We start from the raw sequence: 23,147 nt of genomic DNA, 5'->3' as shown, positions 1-23,147 counted from the left end.
CCGTGGCCAGCCAGGAGGATAACCTTGAATCCAGGGAAGTTAGGGGAAATGTAAAGCCATCTGCAGCTGCAATGGGTCCCCGCACACCCCTTTGGCTGGCAGCTCCTATTGGTGCCAATAAAGTGCCGGAAGATTCGCAGTACAATGGGAAATTGCTTCTTTGGGTATCGCAGTATCTTGACTTAGAAGTGCTTTAACCTTGGCCTCATGCTTCCTGCGGGGCCTGTTTGCTGTGCTGCTGAAGTGCCCGCAGCAGCCAGCAACGTATAGGATTTTCCATCTGAGGAAAATTAAACCCCAGAACCTTTACCATCCTCTCGATGCCAGACATGCTCTACCTGCATTAACTTGAGCTTAATGGACTGCAAAACGAGCCTTTCAGCGTGTATGGGAGTGGATTATTTGCAGGAGAGCAAGTTCCTCACATTTTTATCTCTTCCCTTTCCCAAAGCTTTTGTCCTTTGGAAAAAAAAAAAAAAAGAGAAAAGGCAAACATGGCCAAATTGTAGGAAGAGAGTCGGGCCCTAGGAAGTGCAGAGAACTGTTTGGGCAAGGCAGAGGGTGCATCCTCCAAGTCAGGTAAGAAATGAAAAGAGCAGTGACCATTGCTCCCTGTCTCTGAAAGCAAACTGATGTTTATCAGCCAAGACCTTGGTGGCAGTGTTGGGGACGGTACAAACACTCCAGGCCACACTTCTCAGCACAGCAGCTGAACTCCTCACCCTGGCTTTATTGCAGCCTTCCCCACAGTCCTCCGGGCAGGACCTGAGGCTGCAAAAGACAGAGCCTGCTGCTGGTGGGATGCTCCTGTCTTCAGGGTCCCCTCATCACCTCAGCCTGCTGCGCAAGGAGTGATGGTTTGGCACTGGAGAGGGGCAGTTCGTACTGGATGTAAGGAAGGTGGTTTCTGCAGTGAGGGTGGTCAGGCCCTGGCACAGGCTGTCCAGAGGTGGTGGCTGCCCCGTCCCTGGAAACATTCAAGGCCAGCTTGGATGGAGCTGTGAGCGACTTGGGCTAATGGAAGGTGACCCTGCTCGTTGCAGGGGGTTGGATTAAGTGGACTTTAAGGCCCTTCCGACCCAAACTATTCTGTGAGTCTGTGATCATCACACATTGTTTGGAAGGACAATTTAAAGTCTGGTGAGCCCCTTCTTCACCTGTTTCCTTGGAGTTTTGCCTTCCAGGTTCACAAGATTTTTTTTTTCCCACGCTCCATAGGCTTGGATTTGGCTGTTTCTCCAAACGCAGAGCCAAGGCACCACTGGAATCCCTGAAGAGACAATCCATATTGGTAACAGGATAATCCCTGTGCAAACTGGGAGGGAGAACGGGCTGGTGGTTTCTCTTCAAGCTTTCGTGGGTTATCCCTGACAAGACAAGCAGCATGGAACATTGTGTGTGTTTAATGACCAAAAGTACCTTCACTGTGTCCTTCCCAGTGCCAGATGCCTTACAGTCTAAATGAGGATCTTTAATAGACGCATTAATTATTACTGAAACCCTGCTTTGTCCCACTGAAACAAGTCTCATAGCTCACACTTGCTCTGCCTCTCTCCCCCTTTCCCCTGATCACCATCTCCTGTGTCTGGTGCCAGCATCAGGAAGGCTCCTTTCACTTGGTTGCTTGGGCCACCAGCATGGGGTGGTGTGCAGAAAAGGTCAGGCACAGGTCCAGCTCCAGGGCTGCTCCGTGAGCTGAGGATTGGGAAGGATGCCCTGAAACTCTCAGAGAGCATCACTTGGTGCTGCCATACCCAGGCCCTTGCCTTCTTTTGTGGGAAGCCCACAAAAAAGAAATAATCAGCCAAGAAAATATCAGCTCCCAGCTCACAGGGATGCAGATAACTAATTGAAATAATTAATTATTAAATGCAGATATCTCTTCTCTGTGAGGGTGTAATGCCCTGGCACAGGGTGCCCAGAGCAGCTGTGGCTGCCCCTGGATCCCTGGAAGTGCCCAAGGCCAGGTTGGTCAGGTATTGGAGCAGCCTGGGATAGTGGAAGGTGTCCCTGCTCATGGCAGGGGGTGGGATGGGATGATTCCTGAGGTCCCTTCCAACCCACACCATTCCCTGATTCTATGAAACGGTGGCCCCAGGGGAGCCAGCACAGTCAGAGGACATGAGCTCTGAGAAAGGAGAGGTTTGTCTGTCTTGAGCAGCCACAGGTAAGACCCAGCCATGGATGGCCTGCCCAGAAGATGAGGCCAGCTCTGCAGATGGGTGCAGCCGTCACCTGCCCCCAGGGATGACACCAGTCAGTGCTGGCAGGGGCACCACCTCCTCCTGTGCCATCCCAAAGGAGCCTGGCTTAGCTTTTGTGTTGGGTTCTGTCTTGCCTTCCAATTTCCTAGTGCTTGATTATCCCTTTGTCTGTGTGGGGCTGAGTGGGAGCATGAGCTGGCATCTTCTGAGAGCAGAGCTCTTTGAAGTACTGCACTTGGTCATGGTAAAAAGATACTTTCTCTTAAAAAAAAAAAAAAAGGTAGTCTATCTGCAAATACAAATAAATCCATGTGGTGTATTAGATGGCCCTTGAAAGGATCCAACCCAAACCATTCTATGATCCTAAATATATAAATACAGGCAATTCCTTTCCGTGCCTTCCATCCCCTGTGTTTTAAAAGCTAAGCTTCCACACCACAAGGAAGGTGGATTCTTGATGAATTTTTCATTTTCTCTATTGACTTGCTGTTGCAAACCCAAGTCCTTTTGCTGTGTAAAGGGCATTCATTTGCCCTGTATCCACACGGGCCCTCTTTCCCCTTTAACAACTACCAAAGAGAAACACTTGATTGCTCTTGCTGTGCTGGAATCCTGGCATTTGCTCTCTGCTGTTACCTCTAGCAGAGCTGTGGCTGGACAGGGGTTGCTGCAGTGGATCTGTTACCCAGGGGATGGTCACCAGGGCACTCAGCTCACTGTGTGCCACTGCAGCCATTGTGTGCTGCTGCCTCAGGAGCCCTGGGAGGATGGAGGGTACCCGAAGTTGGGGATTTTCCCCGGCTCAGCCTGGTTTGGAGCGTGCTTTGCAGCTTCCTGGGGGAGAAAGACATGGCCCTGCTGTGCTCCGGAGCTGAGTCATTCCCCCTGGGGTGTGCAGGAAATAATTCTGTAATTATAAAACAATCTTGACTAATGGCATATTAATGAGGACAGGGAAAGGTGATGCTCCTGGGATGGGCTTTCCCGCTGCTAGGAGAAGGAGGAGGGAGCTGTACACAGCTGCTGCATGTGGGGGGCAAAAATGGCATCCCATCAGCGAGGTTTGGGTGTAAGAACCCTGATGAGGGACTTTCCCTGACTCTGGGTTTGTTTCTCCTGGAAAATTCACTGTTGCTCCTGCTGAAGGTGCTGCCTCTGAGCTGTCCACTCTCTGACCTGCTCTTTTGCTCCAGTTTGAGTCCTTTAGGCTCCCTTTCCAGCCACATCTGCTGGGCTGTACCATTTCTATCTCCCCTCATTTTTCCAGCCCATCAGCTCTACCTTCCCCTACTTTCTGCCCCGCCAAGCCCTCTGCTCTTCTTCACCCCTCGGCACCTTCCCTCACCTTTATCCACCTCGTCTCCTCCATCTCCCACAAACACCCGATGTATTTTCAAGAGTGTCAGCCTGGGGGCACGGGAAGGACGGTGCCCACGGGGGAGGTTGTGCTCTCCCAGCTGATAACATATGTACCAGGCACCTTTCCCTTCAGCTGGCAGCCTCTGGAAGCCCGAGATGAACCTTTCAACAAGATTAAAGAGATGGTATTAATTGCTATCGATCACGGGTCAACAAATTAAATTGCATCTGCAACTGCATCTCTGAAAGGTCTAAATGAGAAGAGTGGTTAATGGGTCTGGCTGGCCCAGAGCTGTGATTAATTAAAGAAAGAAATGAACTACAACATTAAAAAAAAAAAAAAAAAGGAAGGAGATTGGGATGAGGATGACATTCTGTGGTGTATCTGGAGAGTGCCTGAGACAGGCAACTCAGTTCTGGTTCCACCCTGGCCTGAGAGAGGCTGATGGGAAGCAGAGTGGTGGCAATGGTTTTTGGGGCTACTGGCACCCCCAGCGCTGTGCAGACACTGCCCACCTGTGACTGGCAGCTCTTCCACATAAACACTGGAAGGTTTCCTAGGAAATGAGCAGTGCCCTTCACTTCTCCCTGTGGTCCCAGGGCTGTGGGATCCCTCAGTGGGACTGTCTGACGCCGCTGGATTTGGGGGATTCAGTTTCCCTTCTACAGTCTGAGCCACTGAGGCCTTGCAGACACATCCGCAGTGGGATCTGCAGGCCTTTCCCTCACGTGACCCAGAGCATGCTCCTGCTCCCTGCGTGGGGTCCTTGGGGTCCCCCTCCACCTGCTGCTTCTTCCCATTTTTTTCCCACCGTGCTGTGCAAGAGTGAAGGGCGAAATCCTGAGCATTCCCAAGTTCCTTAGCAATCCCCCTGCTCTGCCCGTGCCACTCCAGCCCTGCAGCATCCCGCTGGCAGCTGGGACAGAAGTACTCCTGGGTGGGAATAAGGGTGCTACTGTGACTCCTTGGGAAATAATGAAGTAGCACAGCATGGAATGGAGATGGTGCTTAATTAATAACGAGGAAAAATAATAATATGTGGCACGTATAGTGCTGTACTTGTTCCAAGCACTGTACAAACATTAACTACAGTAATTAAGCTGTAATTAATTAGAGTAACTACTAATCAGTGTAAATAATGATGCATCTGGAGGTACCAAAAGGAGTTTGTGAACTGAAAGCAAATTTCCGTGCTCAGGAAATGGCATCAAATATAAAATGGCACCAGGAAAAGTAATAAATCAGCAGATGGAGGTTGAAGTGAGAGCCTGGGAGCCGTGTTGGTCCATGGCAGCTCCACAAATGGGAATCCTGGTTTGGCAAAGCAAAACCAGTGAGTTACTGCTGAGACACTCCCTGAGCAACCCATCCCAGCCAGGGGATTCTCATGGCTACTTCCAGGCTCCCACCTGCTCTTCCCACCCCAGCTGCACTCACCAACACTGTGAGGAGACAGGAACTGCAGCAAGGGATGAGATGGGGAATTGGGAGCTTGAGGGGCTGATGATCAGTAGAGTAAAATACACCACAAATATATAATTTTGGGGTTTTTTTGCTGGTTCACACACTTTATATTTAACAAAATAATTTTTTTTAATAATATAGTCTTTTACACATCAAATATTGTTTCTAGGACCCCTCCCTCCCATTTGTACAGATTTTTTTTTTTCTCACTAGTTTCAGGCACACTATTGTTTGAAGTTTTGTAACTGGAGAGTCATTGACAGGCAACAGCTTACAAAGAAATGTGGCGATGACAGCTCGAATGTACCAGCTCGGCCTGCAGGGAGCCAGTGCTCAGCCACAGGACAGCAGCTGCTGTGCTGAGTGCTCCTCCCACCCCTGCCCTCCAGGAAAACACCAAAATGGGGAAGAAATGAAAGTATAAAGGCATTAGTGTGTATAAAGTGAGCCTGATGTGCTGATCTGCTTCGTGAGGATGCTGTGGGGAGGATCTGCTGCCGTCACTGTCGAGAGCGGGTGCTGGACTGGAGCCTGAACTCTGAACAAGATGAGCACCACCACCCCCATGGCACTGGGCAAAAAGCAGGGAGCCAAGCGTGGACAGAGATGGGAAAGGCCAGAGCCCCTGTGCTCGCCTGGCCAGGCAGGCAGGGAGATGACGTTGGTGGCTTTTCTTTCACAGTATCGCCTGCGAGCCGCAGCCTGAGAAAGGAGGAGGTTCCAGTGCTGGAAAGGCTGATGGGGACCCTTGGCTGCTGGGGACCTGTGCTCCTGGCAGGCAGGCACAGAAAGCAGCTCTTTCCAGAGACAGCCCTCACAGGAGCCCAGCCCAGCCCTGCTGCACCATGGCTTGCTTTGTCCCCGGCAGCGTGGATGCTCCCAGGGAGAGCCAGGGCAGCTCCCTCCCACTGCAGCACAGGGTCTTACCTGCCAGCTGAGCCAGTTTAGTGCTGCCACAGCCGCGGGACATTCCTGGAAACCTCCAGAGTGGGGTGATCCCATATTTTAATTGTGACCTGCTGTCACTGAAGGCAATGAAACACTGCCCTTGGCTCCAGTGAGAGCAGCCTCGGGACGGGACAAGGCAGGTGAGCAAGCGCTCAGCCCAGGAACCAGGGACAGGTGGGGCCCTCTTCCCTCTGCTCCACCACTGACGCCCCAGCCAGGAATCGCACACGAACAAGCCCGGTGAGATGTTGCTTTCATGGAGCACCTTCTGGTTGGCTGCCCCAGCCTGCCCATGCAGCTGCCGTGGGCTCTGCTCCCATCAAGGTCACACTGACTGTGTAGGTGTCTTCGACTTTATTGTCCCCACTCAGTGGAGAAAGTGTAACACAGATACAGCTTTGTGTCGTGGCTGTCCAGTCTATACCTGTGCATCTGCCTCGGTCCTGCTGCAGGTTACATTCCAGTTGGGATTTTTTTAAACCCCCCATCCCTTGCAATTTCTGCCTCCCTCCTGTCCTCAGTGCCACCTGCGCTTACAGACACAATACAAACGCTCCATCTATTGCTCCACTCGTAGCTGTATTGTCCCCATGATCCCAGCTTAGGAAGGGACTTAAAAAAAAAAATCACAATAGCAAAAAACCTTCAAATAAATAACTGTGAAAAACCCCACGATCCACACTGTAGAAGGTGAGAGCAGTGAATCCATGGGTGCCTCGGAGGCATCTCCAGGCCAGGAACGCGCGCGGGCTGTTTTCCTGCTGTCCTCCCCTGCGAGCACCGGTGACTCCACAGCAGAGCAGACACCTGGACACCGGGAACAGAGCGCGCACAGCGGGACAGGAGCTGCAGGGGGCACGGGGACACCCCGCCCTGCAGGGACCGAGCTCTGCTCACGTGGCACCCTCACAGGGCTTGCTGGGGACCCCGCTGCAGCTGGCAGGAGGTCGGACACGTGGGCAGCATCGAGGCCGTTCCTTCGTCGCCATCATCGCCATCATCGCCGTCACCGTGAGCGGGTTGTCGGCCGGGGGGCTGCTACAGAGCCTGCTTGCCCTGGCACTCGCGCTTGGAGCACTGTGCTGGCTTCCACCAGTCCCCGTTGTGGCAGTGGCAGATGTTGCAGTCGTCCACCTTCACCTCGATGCCCGCGGGAATGATGGTGGTGCCCGCGAAGCAGTTGGGACCTGCGGAAACACGGCGGGTAACAGGATAAATACTCCGTGCTTGGACTGGGGGCAGCTCTCTGCCCTAAGCCTGGGACAGGCAGGGACCCAGAGCCAGCCCCTTGCTGTGCTCTGGCCATGCCACCAGCACTGCTGCTATCTGCAGCAATGCCCCCACCGTGCTCAGTGCCCAGCCCTGGACCCACAGTGATCCCTTCTCTCATTTTTTGGTTGCCCTCAGGCACTAAAGGGGAAAATAAAGGCCTTGAAACTTTCCTCTCTGTTTCTGCACCCAGCCCCTAGAACAAATGGCATTGGCACTCAGCTTTTTCTACTTGGCTGACCACTAATTTAGTACCTCTTTCTCCTTAAATTTTGGCTGCAGGATGGACAAGACCCTGAGGACAAGCATGAGGACACAGCCCAGCCTTCACTGCTCCAGTCTGGAAAGGCTGCAGGGAGCTGCAGGGACCAGAGCCAGTCCATTCCCTAGGGCCATTGGCAGCCATGCTCCAACACCAGGTAACCCCAAGGACCTCCAGCAGCTTGGAGCTATTAACCAAAAATTATTTCTTGCATCACCTCTCAAATTAGCTTTCTGATAAAATCTTGGTTATTCTCCTCAAGGGTAATTCCTTTAATCTGCTTATTATTGTTTTGGGTTTTTTGTTTTTGTTTTTGGTTTTTTTTGTTTCTTTATTACACAATATCGAAGCTGACCAGCAAGTCCACAAGGATCTTATTTCCCAGTCACAGGATAGTTGGGTAGGAAGGAATCTTAAACCCTTTTCTCCTCCTCTTTAAAGCCCCACAAATATCCACTGTTGTCTGCAAGCTCTCTCCTCTTCCCCTCTTACTCCTCCACCACTTAGTGCTAGGAATTAATGTCAGAGCCAGCAGCACACACAAAAAATTCCAGGCAGTCACACTGGTGGCACGGGGGAAGCAGAAAGGCATTTGGAAAGCGTTTTGTGGCCCGAGCGCTGCTCTGAAATGTCACCCCTTGACTGGCCACCAGTTTTAATCTGTGCCTCCAGTGCATGAGGTGCATTCCAAAGGTGAGAGCGTGTACAGACATGGAACTACAGGCAAGCTGTTCCTTAAGGCTTAGGCTTAAGGCTGGGAGAGGGAAACAGGGTCCCTTACAAGGCTGGTAACAGGCTGAGCTGTAGCCACCGTGCCAGGGTGCCACGTTTTACAGTCTCAGAGAGCTATTGATGAGTGCCCTGCCTTCAGTAAGGTGCTCCTCAGGACCCTGTGTTGAACAGGCCATGGGTCTGGCAGGGCTGGCCTTAACCAGACAGTTCAGGGTGCCTGAGTGTTCCTTGTCTTTCAACACCCTCCTGCCTTCATTAAAGGCCCCTTGAAACATGGCTCTACAGCAGCATTTCACATCCATCCTTATCAGGCCACGACAGAATGGCCAGAGAAAGATGCCTGGGATTGCTCCTGTACAGAATTTGGGGTGACAGGGGTACCCCAGGGCTGCTGCTTCTTCATGGGCCGGGCCTGGGAAGGCAGGCTGTGGCACTGGGAAGGTCTGTGCTGCTCCATGCTGCCTCCTCCTTGGCCGGGCCAGCATGTGAATTCCATCAGGATTCCAGGAGGAAGCTTTAACTCCAAACAAGGAGATTGCACTGAGCCAGGTGACACGGGGCTGCTGGCAGTGGAGCAAGCCCTGGGAGTGGGGATGTTTTAAGGCTGCTGTGAGCTGGGCCTTAAGCTGGACAAGCTCCAAAGAGCCCCTCCAACCTCAGCCATTACAAACTGCAAAGAGCTGCCAGCCAGGATCATGAACAGGACAGCCAAACTCCACATATGCACACATGGTACCTGTGTTTTTCCTTGCAGGCATGAGGTTAAAGCACTCATGACCTGTTTGGGTCAGGAGCTGAAGATTTCCCAAATTGATGTCTGTCTGGAAGACACCATCCTGGTTGGAAAGGCTGTGATTCCAACTGTGGTATGTCTCTGGGAACCCACGGAAGTTGTCACACTTTCCCAGAGCCTCTGAGTCCCTGTGCTGGCTGTGCCACTGGCTGTGCTCATCACCTCTGGTTGAATGAATTCTCCATTCCCTGCAGCCCAGTGGGTGGGGGTGTGTCATCGCCCTGCGAGGGCGTCGCTGTCAGGTCACTTGCTGCTCTTAAATGTCCAGGGTTCAAATGCCATGAAAATTCCAGTAACTGCAGCTAGCTGCATCTGAAGTTGGAATAAATGGCTGGAGTGGCACATTAGTGGCATGCTCCGACTGCCTGTCGGTGTCTGGGATGCCCAGGGTGGGCAGCCTCCACACAGCAGCCTGCTCTGCACTCCCACAGCAAAAAACCCCTCCTTTTCATTGTAATATGGACAAAAAAGCTTCCTCTGGAGATTAGGGTGGCAAGGAAAGGGGAAGATCATCTTCCCTCTTGTTGTCTTGCCTGTTAAGCAACTCATTTAAGAGGCCAGTGCTGCCCCCACACCCACACACGTCTCCAGACACAGCTTTGTCTGCATTTACAGCACTGCCAGCCCGTTCCCGGGGCTGGGAACAGATGGGAGGCTGGCACTGAGGGAGCCTGCAGGTTTGCTCACTCGGGTGAGTCAGCTTTGGGGACCCAACACCTCCCTCATGGGACTTTGGCACCTCAGTGGTGCAGGGATCATGGTGAGCCAAGGGTGATGGCATTGGGACTGGCTGATGGGGTGCTGCCGACTGGGAAAAGGTTATTTTTCCTTCATCCTGCTCACCTGTCCATTCCTTGGCTGCCCTTTCTCCTCCCAGCAGCCCCAGTTCTTTTCTCCCTGCTGAGCTTCCCCAGCAGATCATATAGAAATAAAATAATTAATAAATGCCATTCATCTAATGCCCCAGGACAGGGAGGAGCAGAAAGCAGACACCGGAGGAAAGAGGAGGAGATGGATGAGGGGGATGTCCTAACAACATCACTTGCACCTCTGAGGTCCCCACCGGAGAGGGGATCCCTTATTCTGGGGACAGCAGCACAGCAACATCCCTGTCCCAGCCAAGGACATGGGGAAACTCTGCAAATCCGTAATTAAACACTAATGATCTGCCCCTCTGTAATTAAACAGTAATGATCTGCCCCTCTGATCCCTGGTCGAGGCTGGAAGGACCTGGCAAGCATCTCTGTGTCTAACAGAAAATCCTTGGGACACTGCCCCTGCCCCAAAGGGGCTGGGTGAGGCAAAGGGCAGAAATGACAGCTCCGGTGGGTAAATCCCAGGGACTGCCAAACCAGCCCTCGCTGCAGCAGCATCCCTGGGCTGCCCAGGGAGCTGCAGTCAGAGGCTGAACTGAGGGAAAAATGACAGCAATTGGGTTTGTTTTCTTTCCTCTTGGCTTTTAGCAGAATGGAGGAAAACATGACCCAGGGCTCTGCTGACATCTGCCCTCCTGTGGGATGTTCTGCCTCTCTCCTGACTGACTGTGGTACTTTTAATTTGGGCCAGCAGTGCCACTGCTCTGGGCCTTTTCTTTCCCAGCACTCTCGAAATAGCCCCCTCTGCACTGCCTGAGTGAAATGGTTTCTTTTGCTCACCACAGCGAGCTGGACAGAGCTTTATTGCATCCTCTCCCTGCCACTGCTATCCCCCATCCCTACAGAAACACGGATTTCTAACAGAAGGCAAAATTTCCGCACTGCATGTGTGATAATTCAGCTTCAATTCCCACTGCCTGAAATCCAGTTTTCAAGCACAATCACTAGCAGCCAGCCTCTCTCCCTCTGCTTTTTCCTTCTCCCCCATTTAAACTTCTCCCACCTTCACACGGAAAACTGGATCCTGTTTGTCCAAACTGGGATGCAGCGAGCGTGCACCCGTGGTGAAGGCACGAGAAAGAGGCACTCAGGGAGGGACCCTGCACTGCTGGAATTCAGGTGGAAATGTGCCACGGCACAGAAAATGCTGTTTGGCAGGAGCATAAGTCACCAGGGAGTTTTCCAGCAACTTTGGGATTTATAGAGCTGGCAGCTCCTGGTGGAGATAACCTCCAGCACCTGGGGATCTGCATGGCTGTGCCATGTGCCATGTGCCTTGCAGGGGCTGCAGCCCTTAAAGCCACGACCAGAGCCCACAGCAAGAAATCAAGTCCTGTTTGTTTGTTTGTTTGTTTGTTTCTGTGCAGCAGAGCTCAACAGACTGTTTTAATTCTCTAATATTCTTTTTCCCTCCCAACATTTCAAAAGCTCAGGGCCCCAACCCAGCGCCGCTGAGGACTGGCCTGAGCTATTCCCACTGTGACTGCTTGGAGGAACTGGATGAGACCAAGGTGTGCCAAATCAATGCCAGAACAAACCCCCGAAGAACGACACAGAACAGCACGATGGGGTTTTTCATTATCATTCAGAGGAGGACGCTGCTCAGAAATATTTGATGACATGTCAAGCACATCAGGTTACTTATGATAACAGCAGCAGGAACAAGAAGCTGCTTTGGGCAAGGGCTCTTGTCCTGCTCTTGGTAAAAGCATCTTAAACCACGACTGTGGTGATACCAGGACACTAATCACCCTTTTCCTTGCTCAGGGAGACTGATGGGAGAAGTTTGCTGCTCCCATAGACAGTGTAATGGTGAGATTTGGTTTGCTTAACGTAGTTAATACTCATAAAAGCCAGCAGCACTCCAGGCTTTGCTAGAACAGCTGTGAAGATTTTTATGGAGATGTATTAGGGACATTCAGATGCTGGTTTGATGGGAGAGATGTAAAAAAAAAAAATCATATTTGGTTTGTTGTTTGGGGAGAATGATGGAAAGTTCTGCTACCATCTGCTGAAGATCGGGTACTGGGGTGATGACCATGCTCCACTGCACCCCTGCTCCAGAGGGAATTCAGGGGCCAGGCTCTCTCCAACACCACGAGCTGATGCCTTGGAGCCACTCGGTGCAGAACAGCAACGTCCCCCCAGCTCCCTGTGACCCCTCAGATGGGTTTTACTGAACTCAGCAGCTCTGCCCGTGGCTTTCAGCAGCTCTGAATTCGGCTTTGTGTGCGCAGAGAAGCAATAAAAGGAAATCAAATGTTAATCAAACAGCAAGCACGGATCACTTCAGGCCAACTGTGATATTCAGATGTGCCCTGAATAGCATCTTGCCCCAGACAAAGCTCATCATCTCCACCAGAGCTTCTTGTTGTGCAGCCTCTGATTCCAGCAAGAGTGCTAGCTTCCCCTCAGTAAAATATGTCTCCTGCCACTTTGAGAGCCTCCCCATCCCTTTAGGAAATACTAAAGCTGACTCCAGGAGAATTTAACTTATTCAGTCGATGGATTCCATCAAGGAGAGAGGTGCTGATGGCTACGCTTATCTGCCTAGTTAAGACAGCTGCTAAGTTGCAGCTCAATTCAGCAGCCATCCCTCAGGCTCCCAAGTGGTGTGCCCCACAATTGAAGTTGCAAGGGATAAGTGGAAAACTGTAGTGTTTCCTGACAATGTTTAGGAATGGATACATCCTGGAACATCCCCCTGGACGCTCGTTCAGCTGAATGAGGCTCGATGACTTTGCTTTTGGAGCTCGACCACGAACACAATTGGGCATGGGGGTTTGCTGTTGGCAGTGTGTTCTGGCCTGGGGGAGGTGTTTCTACTGAGCATGGCCAAGTCTCTTCCCAGTGGGAAGGCAGATTTTCCTCTGCATGTCTCTACAAAACAGGCCTCTCCCAGGCTTCACAATGAGCATCCCGCACCACAAGCCACGCAGTCTCCAGCTCTGGTGTCTGGTGCTGAAACAATCCCTTGCAAAACAGGGACCAAATGAGGATGACTTGGAATCCACACAAGGATGCTCGTGGATCTCCAACAGAAAAAAGGAAAAACACAGCAGAATCCCCAGGCTCTGTCACAGAGGCAAGAAATTGCCTGTGCCTGCATCTGGGGACTTTTTCCATGTCCAGGCTGAACTCTGTGCTCAGAAGGGAAGGAAAACCATCAACTTGTTTGTAACGATGGCGGCCGTTTCTGGAGGGTAACACCGCTCCTCTCTGCTGATCCTGCAGGATCTCCTCAAATGTTCATTTAGCTCTGGCAATGCTATTTATGTGATCACTTCAGATTGCAAGAGAAGAGCTCCATTTGTGGCTTTAATTAAGGAGCTGGGGAGGGAAGAAGTCCTGCTTCCACTGCCTGATAGGCAGAGTGCCAGCCCTCCTCTCTCGGGGGAAGGAGGAGGTAGCGGGCGGAGCGGGAGGTGAGACATAAAGGAGTGAGCCGGTGATGCAGAGCTCTGCCCTGCTGAAAGTTAAATCTGGTGATGTTCTTCAGGGGCAGCTGAAAACCCCACCCAAAGAGAACAGCCCTTGAGCTTTCTTGTGTTAGAAGGAGGCCAGAGCTGGCGAGCCTGGCTCGGAGCGTGGCTGAAGCCTGAGGGTGCATTGGGAATGGGGCTGCCATGATCCTGGGATGTGGGGCAGTGAGTTCTCACCCCAGTAACCCTGGCTCTGATCCATGTCTGCCATGTCTCAGTGGTGGCAGGAGGGACAGCACTGTGCTGTGGCTCTGCCTGCTCCCTGCTCCTGCAGATGTTGTCCATGTCCTCCAGGCTACAGAGAACACAGCTCCTCCCGGTACAAACACCAGGAGAAAAGAACCCCCTGGATGCCAAAGTCCATCATCACCAACCACCCAACCTCCACAGAGACTCCTGCAGGGCTGGACACGGGACTGCTTCGGGTCAGTGTCCCCATCACCATCAGGTCTGGAAGCTGCTTCTCAGCCTGCTCACGCTCTCAGGCAGCAGCGAGCTCTCCTGTCATGCAGAGACTGCATCAATGCATCATCTGCCCCTCAATAAAATCTGTGTGCTGCTCCATTGTCAGGGGGCACTAAGAGCTGAATTTACCAACCCGTGCCAGCCTGAGTGCCACAAACTAAACCTCCTTCCCTCCAGTGGGCCACTGGTGGCTCCAGCACCCTTCCAACCCCCTGCCATTGAAAAGCTCAGGAATTGCTCCGTTCCCCCTTTTTTGGATTGCTGTTGGTATTTTAAAATACCAAAGAAAGTGTTGTCCTCTGTCAGTTTAACCCCATTTCCCCTTGTCCCGTCACTCTGTGGCTCCCAGCTCTGGTAACAAGTGTCTCCTCCTCCAGGTGACCCCAGGATGGAAGGTTTACTCTTCCTCTGCCACTCTGTCCAGCCACCCAGGAGAGAGCTGGCTCTGGCTAAAGCTCCTGGAGTCATCTGGTGGTGCCTTCTAGATGTCCATGAGCTTCCAATCGTGTGCACCACTGCCCCGAAGAATTACTCTCCTCTGAAGCTATTCTGCAGCTCTTTTCCATCCTTCCTGCATTTTGCACTGCTCAGAAGTCAATGTTAACAGCCCTTCTCAAGTACTGCCTATTTACAGGAGAGATTTTTCCAGCCATAATTCACATTACTGGGTGCCTGAAGATGCCCTAAAAGTTATTTAATCTCTGCATTTTATATATATATATATATATATATATATATATATATCTGCAGTATCCTTGTCCAAATTAAATCCAAGTTGCTCACCCCAAGCCAGCTCTCCACCATTAGAAGGAATGCATTAAGAAGGCGAGGGGGAGGGGAAAAGCTCAATTCGGGTCAATGGGAGCTGTTCCACTGACTTTCCACAGCCACGCAGCCACACAATAAAGAAAATATAACACAGCAGCAGCTCCCAGCCAGCCCAGTGGGACAGGGACCTCCTGGTGGCCCCACATCCCCTCCTGGCTCTCCGCACACCAACAGGGTCACATCATCCAGGCTTTGCTCAGACAATCCCAAGTATCTGCTGCCTTGGAGTCTCATGGATGCAGGGGCCCCACTCGAGTGCCCTACATTGTGAGCTGGCACCCAGTGACAGAGACTGATTTCGGCCTCGCCGCTGTGCACCGCAGTTAGAAAAACACTGATGGCTCGTTATCCGTCTTAATCGGCAGCAGCAAACAAATGAGGGACAGGGAGACATGCAGGAGGGAATACACCGCATTACTCCTCCTTATTGATAGCACAGTTACTTAGTTTGATGTGGAGACGTAACTTCAGGCATCACTAAGTAGTGGAGCAGGGATGTTTTGGGGCAGGGAAGATCTATGGGTGCAATTTAAAAGCCGTCTGTTTGGCAGCGGTGACGTCCGTGGGCACCGACACCGATCCTGGCTCCGCAGACAGGCTGGACACTATCCCTCACCAAGACAAATGAGGACGGTGTCCCTTCCACAGCTGAAATGCATCAGCTGGAAATGGTGGAGCCCCACCCCACTCTTCACCCTCTGTGCTTGTGGGATGAGCTGGACAACAGGGGACCAAGCCAAGACTGAGCACAGAATCCCAGAATGGTTTGGGTTGGAAAGGACCTTAAAGCTCATCCTCCTCCACCCTCTGCCATGGGCAGGGATAACTTCTGCTGGACCAGGCTGCTCCAAGCCCCATCCGAGGACCCCTGTCCTTGGACACTTCCAGGGATGGAGCAGCCACAGCTTCCAATGTCTGATGGCTTCTGGATGGTCATGTCCAACCCATCCTTCCCCTGGGCCCTGCCCGTGCTGGGGCAGCAGAGTTCTGGGTCACACCTTTGGCACAGCTCACTTGGGGGAGGCAGCATGGAGGTGGTGGAGCGAAGCTCATGATCTGGGCACACCAAAGGAAGAAATGCGAGCAGTACACTTCCCACTGCTTTAGATGATGGTATCTGCCTCCCCATATGGACATTTCCCCCAGTCCTGCGCACCCAGCCCTCTGTTTCTGACCCCAAGGGCACCAAAATCAGAGCTGGGGGCATATCCAAGTGCACTCTGAGCTCCCTGCAAAACCTCCAGCCCCAGTCTGCCCATTTGACTGGGTTTCTAACCCCGCTGTGGCTTAGGGACTGCTGGCCAGCAGGGTTAGCCATTGCTGCAGTGGGAATTAATAGGTATCAAATTCATAACCCTTTATTCACTCTGCTCACTCGTACACCTGAACAGGGACAGCCTTGAAGTGACCTGGCTGGAGGAGCCAGCACGTGGATCAGCTCCCCGACAGCAGAAGAGCAACTCCCAGTGCTTCAGGCTCATCTGTAAATCCAGGGCTTTCCCCCCTCCTTTTAGTGTAAAATGCAGCTTGGTATTTTCAAAGTCACCTATGGGATTTACATACCAAATTCCTCTTCATTTTAGAAGGATCTGTGTGTGCAAATACCTTGATCAGCACTGAAAAATGTTAAAAAATGCTGCAAAGGCAAAGGGCTCAGCATTGCATAGGCAGGAGCTGTGCATCCAAAGCAGATTTTCTCAACCAGGTTTTACTGTGCCCACTCTGGGCTGGACCAGGAAAACTGTAACACCTCAAAGCCAGCAGCATTAAAGGAGAAATCTGTGTTTCAGCATTTACCTGAGCAAACAAACAGGATTAGCTCTTAAAATTCTTTTTGCAGACAGCATAAAGTTTTGGGAAAATAGCATAGATTTTTTTTTTAATACAGGTAGATTGTAGTTGTGAAAGCTACTCTGAGGTAATTTTAACCTTTCAGGTAAGCAGCAGGCTTTCAAAAAGCTGTCTAAATAGGTACTTCCCAAAATGAGTCCCAACAGCACTGAAGGCACATTCATTCTTTTAATGGTTCAAATATAGCATGAGCTGAGGTGGGGTTTTTTTGAGCTGGTATCAAATAGATTAATTTAAAAGAAGTTAATTAATAGAACTGCCATTAAACTACTGCATCAGCTAATAATGTTACCAGTAAAATCAACAGGCAAAGGGAGGAAAAGTTGGACCTTCCAGAGACTAAACCTTTAAGTGAAGGAAGAAAATACATAAATGCATTCATAATGTGCTGTAGTGTTTGTGCTGCCCTCACCTCGGTGGCTCGGGTGCCAGGAGCAGCCACGGAACAGCCCGTGCCATGGAACAGGCTCAGTGCCAGTGACTGTGCCCTTGCAGCCGGGATTGCCCGAGAGAGGAATGGGATGCAGAGAAGCAAAGCCATCCAAGGATGCATGCTCACTCTGCAGTGGCCTGGGACACTGGGACACTGCAAGGGAGCAGCAGCCACAGCTCTTGGTCCTTGCAGGTATGGGAGGACACCCTGATCCAGAAAAATAAGGGCCCAGAGAGCCCCTGGATGCCAAAGCACCAGGCCTGTGGTCCCCGCCCAGGTATCTCCACTCAAAGGCAAAGGTTAACAACAAAAGAATAACAAGCAGGACTTTGTCCCTGGGTCTTGTGTGCTTTTAGCCAACTTATTCGCCTCTTGGTTGTGCTTTGTGCGAAAATATAATGATTTTTATGGCCCACTTTAACATTTTTATGTCTTTTTTTTCTTCAGAAAAAAATCCCACATTTGGTGTAAGAATTAAAACCGTATTTCATGCTTAACTGCAATCACGGATGATGTATGGAAGAGAGCTGGCTTCATGTCAACTCAATATAAAGCCAGAATTGGATCTAACTTGGTCACTACAGCTGTGCGATGTTTTATGGGGTGAGGGGATTTTTTCAGATCAGTCATAAATGAAATGGAAACTTTGACTGGGATCATTTTGTATCAAACAGGGGCAAAAAAATGCAGGGAAGAACCAGGATTGCTACACATTTGTCCGAGTTGTTCCTTTAGAGCTGGAGCGTGCTGCACACCCAGCCCAGCACCGGGTGATGCTGCGGTGGCAATCCGTGCGCTGGCACAAAGGCCCTGCCAGGGCAACAGGGGTTCCTGAGCTGTGGGGAGCCACACGCTTGGGATCAGCCTCCAGCTCCTGTCTGGAAAACAGCAGCACTGCAGTGCACGGGGTCAATGATGGAAAAATGCCCCGAGGCCTTTCTGCCATCATGGCATGGAATGTGATGCTTTGAGGGCACCAGCACGGTCCCACTTGCGTTTCCCACCCAGTGACAGATTTTTCTGATGGCCGTTTTAAATGCGGGGTTGCGTTAGAAATTGGATTTCAAAGCAAAGATAAAACTTTCTACGTACGGGAGGAGCTGCTGTGGAAACCATTTCTTCCTGCTCTTGGCTTGTGTTTGAGTTGTTGGGTTTTCTGCTGCTGACTTTGAGCAGAAGCCATCTCCTGCTGCCTTCACCAGCATTCCCATCTCCCTGGCGTCCAGCACTATTCCCAACCTGCTGGCCTCCGTGATGATGGACACAGAAATGATGGCCACGGGCAGGTAAGATGTGAAAGAGGAATTGAATGGTGAAAATTAAAGTCAGTCAGCAAAGGTTCCCCTTCCAGTCAAAGGATGGATCTCCTGGGGGGCGTTTAACAGTATCAGCCTTTGGATCTACCTGTTTTCATCCCTATAAATTTAGGATGGGCTGCAGTGGCAAAGCTCCCATTTCTATGCAAATCCAAACAAATGATTGATTACTTGTGGAAACAGAATAACCACAATGGCAGAAACAGTATTTCTTCGTTTATGTGGGGAAGTGAATCACTTGCCTGTGGCACAGAAAAGGAAAATCAGGAAAACATCTTCCCTGATCCCACCCCAACCATTAAATTGGGTGTTAGAGAGACAGGACATGGCTCTGCTGTGCCAAAACCTGCATCTCCTGAGGAAACAGGAGGAGCAGGGAATGGAAGGGGCAGGGCAGGATAGGTGGATGGATCTTGACACATGGGGAGACCAAAGCACTGCGAGGACGGGCACACCTTGGACAGAAGAGACAAACAGAGGTTGGTGCTTCTGGAATAAACAGGCCCCTAAACACTTGTGCTGGCACCTGCCCTGGTTTCTCCAGCTGTAATCCATCTTTTGTCCCAGGTTTTTGTCCCTTGCCATGCTGTTCCACTCCCTGAGTTTAACGGTGTCCACGGCATTTCCAGGATGCTTTCAGATGGTTCAGAAAGAGTCTGGCTGGTGGCAGAAATACAATGAGTGCTGCTGGTTTTGCATGGGAACAGCTGCATTTAATGAAATCACCCAGTGAAAAAAGGAAAGCTCCTTTCCTCTGCTCATAACCCTGGGTGTCACCACGGAAGGCCCAACCACAGTGCACGTGGTCTTTGCACTCTGCAGGTGATGCTGTGCTGATGTGCTGGGACAGGACAGTTCTTCTGTGAGGCAACAGCTGGGAATGATGAAAGGCTGCAGAAAAATGATGGTGCACACACGTGGTTCTGCATCCCTCCTGCCCAAACTTCCCAAATGCTTTGTTACCCTTCTCTGCAGTGCGTTTTTATTCATTCCTGGATGAAATTCTTGCTCACCCTCTGGTCTCAGTGGCACCACAGCATCTGAAGGGCTCGCGAGCCGCTATCCTCCCACCTTCCCCTGGGACAGGGAAGCGCACCGGGCAAACTGAGGCACAGAGGCAGTGGGGGCTCACGAGGGGATGCAGGTTATTCTAACTAAACCCCGCAGGAAACTGGATTTGACTTGCAGCAACAGGAAGGTCTGAGGCTGCAAACTGCCTTCTCAAGTGTGATGGGAATTGCTTCACCTTATTGGCAGAGGGAAGGGACTGTGGGACAGGGTGGCAAAGTGAGGGACAATGACATCCAAAAATTCCCCATTTCTGAGTGTTCCCACACTCTCCAGCTAGTAGTATTCCCTGCCTTGTTTTTCCTGCGTTCATTTTGTGCCTTAGAATTTTTTTTTAAAAGCCAGAAGAGGGATTTAGACATTAGAACAGCTACTGACCTGATACGAGTTAATGATTTTATAAAACCCCTAAAAAATGCTTTACTTTAAAAGATTGATGTTTCCTATTGTATTTTTTCAATGCCAATTAATTACTTAATTCATTAGCAATGTAACACAGGAATAGTCTTTGAAAATCTGCTGCTTTGTGTAGATGCCTTTAATTATGGATAATTAAATACTGTGGAAGGACCTGATTATACCTCTGAGCATTTTCTAATCTGGAAAATGAAACGCACTCCTGCACTCCTGAACACATAAAACAAAAGCTGAGCTCAACAGCCACAGGAAGTAAAAAAAAGTGGGAAAACAAACACCCCAAAAGCCAGAACCACTCCAAACCCTGCAACTAAAAGAGGGTGGGAATTGCTGGGCAGGCTCAAAGGCTTTGTGCATGCTCTGACACAGGGTTGGACCCAGACCCTGTCTTGTTGGGGTACAAGGGGGAGCCCAAGTGTGCTCAAGGTGGAGCTGCTGCAGGCAACAAGCAAACAGTGAACACAAGTCCCTGTTAGCACTTCCTAAAGCTGGGAACAGATTTCCAGATGGTCCCTTGTACATATGGCAGCAATAGCCAAAACTGCCACAAAGAGCAAAGCAAAGCACTCCGCAAACACAGCCATTGGAGAGGAGATCCTGCCAATGGCAGAAGTTAGGCTGCGGTTTCTTTCTCAGTTTTAGCCCCTGAAGAAAGCCAGGGAAATGCTTGTTTTGAAGACAGCATTGTCCCAGTGCCTCTGAGAGAGATCCCCTCCCTGACTCTTCCTTTGCATCGTTCCTCCCTGGGCCATGAAGTGATTGCCAAACTCAGGGAATAAACTCTCCTGTCTTTATCTATTTCTCAGCTGGCAAATTTTTAGAGAAAAATTAGGACGGGTCTTGTGAAATGTTAGGGGCAGGATGACATGAGGGGCACAAATACATGTCTGGCACAGATGGAGACACTAAAAGAAGGAAAATGTCACCCCTAAGATGGGGGCTGCCTGCCTGCCTGCCTTTAGTCAAAGCAGCCATGTGGCACACTGCCCATGGCAGGGGATGGAACTGGATGATCTTCAAGATCCCTTCCCACCCAAACTGTTCTGTGATGATTTGTGGGTGCCGATGTGTGTGGGATGATACCCTGCCCCAGAGATCCCTTCCTGGGGTGCACTCACTGGCAAAATCCCCGACACAGCAGCTGAGTTCAGCTGAGAAATGCAGAAACTCAGCCACCGTGGGGTGAAGTGCCCGAGGAGACACTGCAGCACACGGGACACATTGCTGGGATGCAGTGCCCATGGCATTTGTCAGGATTCCTACTGGATGCTGCCGGGTGCCAGCAGTGCCAGAGCCACTGCTGCTCCCACCTCAGCCACTGGTGAAGTTTGTGACAAGATGAGCTTATGTGGGGGATTTGATCTAATTATTTTTGCCCAACAGATTAGTGGAAAACAGAAAGTCAATGGTGTCTTGCTGACCCCCACAGCTGTGCCCTATTAATGCACACAGGGATGAGAACCATTGTGTTGGCCCCACCTTGGAGCCAACATTGAAAGAGCCCATGCAATCCCTGGCTTCCTGCAGACTTCCCTGTGCCAACACTTCCTGTACCAGGGCACGTTGTGTCTAAAAAGCCCAGACCTCAGTCAGGAGAACAAAAGGCACACATTTTCTTGATGCACCTTGAGCCTCACCTTCCCGTCTGGCAAGGCCTATTCCAGCAAGGAGAAGCTTTCACCCAGGGCTTTCCATCCATGGGTGGAAGAGCCCAGCCTGCTGGGCACAGGTTGCCCTCGGCAGACTGATGGTCCCTGTTAGCATCCCACAAGAACCTGTCAGCCACTGCCACTGCTCTTAATTAGCTGATGCTCTGCTCTTCTCTCTCATCTCTGGCTACTTCAACCCTTGGTTAGAAGAGGAGCTTGGGCTCATGAAGCTAAGAGGCACAGGCAGCACTCCCCTGAGAGGGAGAAACAAGCACAGGAGAAGGGGCAGTGCAAACTGCAAAAATGCCGTGCACAAAACAGGGGAGCGATAAAAGTCCTGGGTGGTCTTTGCTGGGGGCTTGTAATGCCTTTTGGGGAGGCTGCTCCTCTCTCAGCAGCTCCCCTGTAGCCTTTGCATCCATAGAGTTAGGCTGATAGGCACCTTTATTTCAGGGGCTGATCCAACTAGGAAACCCAAATAACCATTTGGGCAGGGGTGTCTCTTAAGTCCAGGTGAAGCTGTCCAAGGAGGGGCTTATGCAGGCACAGGAACTGGCCCTGACTCTTTTTGCACGTGAAACCTTCACTGTCCAGTCGTGAGGATGAATGAGAGAGGGCAGATCCCCAGCTGCACACAAAACCTGGATGTTTCCCCCAGAGAAAGGTGGCCAGGCTGGTTTACAGCAGCCTCAGGGACTGGATCACAGCATATTTACTCTCTGGGGGGCATGATGTAGCCAAGACAACAAGTGGTTTCTGTACAAAACACAGCAAATGTATCTAATCGTTACTGTCGTGGGCAGGTTTTCATTCTTTAACACAGTTTCCCATTTAATTTCCAATTTAATAATTACAGTTTGACGGTGCCTGTAATAATACTTTTCTTTTTCTGTTTGGCACAGCTTGAAAAGTAACCAGAAATTCCCTCTTGCTGCTTTCCTTGTAGCACAGGCAGTTGTTAGGGGGGAGCAGGCACTGCCTGGGTGTTGTAGCCCTTTCTGTATGTGGTTGAGAGCCTCCAGGGATGGGGCAGCCACAGCTCCTCTGGGCACTTTGTGCCAGGGCCTCACCACCCTCACAGGGAAGAATTTCTCCCAAATGTCTAAAGTCTGTCAGTGGGAAGCCATTCCCCCTTGTCCTGTCACTCCAGCCCTTTGTAAATAGTCCCTTTCCATTTTCCTTGGCAGCTTCCATCAATCCTGGACCTGGTTACTTACCCAGGGGAGAGGGAGAGCCAAGCAGGAAGGACATTTCCCATCACAGACAGAGCTATTTCTCCTATGCCTCTCCCACTCACCTGGGGAGGGAAAGTCAAAGGTGCAAACACTTTCTGCTTTCAGTAAAAACCAGGGCAGGCTGTCTGAAATAATAGGACAAAAAGCCCCTTTGTTTCTGTCTTTTCCATTGAAATATTCCAAAGTATAAAATAAAGATCTACATGTAAAACCACCTTTTATCCTCCCAGGTTTGAGGGAGTTTGTTCTGAAAGCATTAAATGGGGCATCTCATCACTTCCAGGTTTTTTTCCCAAACCTTTCTAACGTACAAACAGTGAGTTTGCTGTAATTGGCCCTTTTCCCAGGGAGGTTTCAGTGAGTCAGCATTTTCTGACCAACATATTCCCATCTTCTTCAAATACTTTCAGGCAGCTGCAGTGAAAAAAGTCAGAACTTTGACAGCGTGGGGAGAACTCTGTGTGCTCTTCTTCACGCAGACCCACCGCTCCCAACA

The 23,147-nt window shown here is 50.9% G+C and overlaps 1 protein-coding gene across 2 annotated transcripts in view; it reads right to left on the bottom strand.

Annotated features, from left to right (window-relative positions):
• Positions 1–5,111: 5,111 nt before the first annotated feature.
• The window catches only part of VWC2L (von Willebrand factor C domain containing 2 like), a 45,726-nt gene continuing 27,690 nt past the window's right edge, over positions 5,112–23,147 (bottom strand). For both annotated transcript variants that reach the window (XM_038143350.1, XM_038143352.1), the window contains one exon: positions 5,112–7,163. In XM_038143350.1, coding sequence (XP_037999278.1) covers positions 7,015–7,163 — 149 coding nt within the window. In that variant the 3' untranslated portion in view covers positions 5,112–7,014. The remainder of the gene's footprint in view (positions 7,164–23,147) is intronic.

Source organism: Motacilla alba, chromosome 7, assembly GCF_015832195.1.
Source record: "Motacilla alba alba isolate MOTALB_02 chromosome 7, Motacilla_alba_V1.0_pri, whole genome shotgun sequence".
Lineage (NCBI taxonomy): Eukaryota > Metazoa > Chordata > Aves > Passeriformes > Motacillidae > Motacilla > Motacilla alba.
The sequence above is the reverse complement of the archived record's forward strand: the minus strand, read 5'-3'. Positions and strand labels throughout refer to the sequence as shown.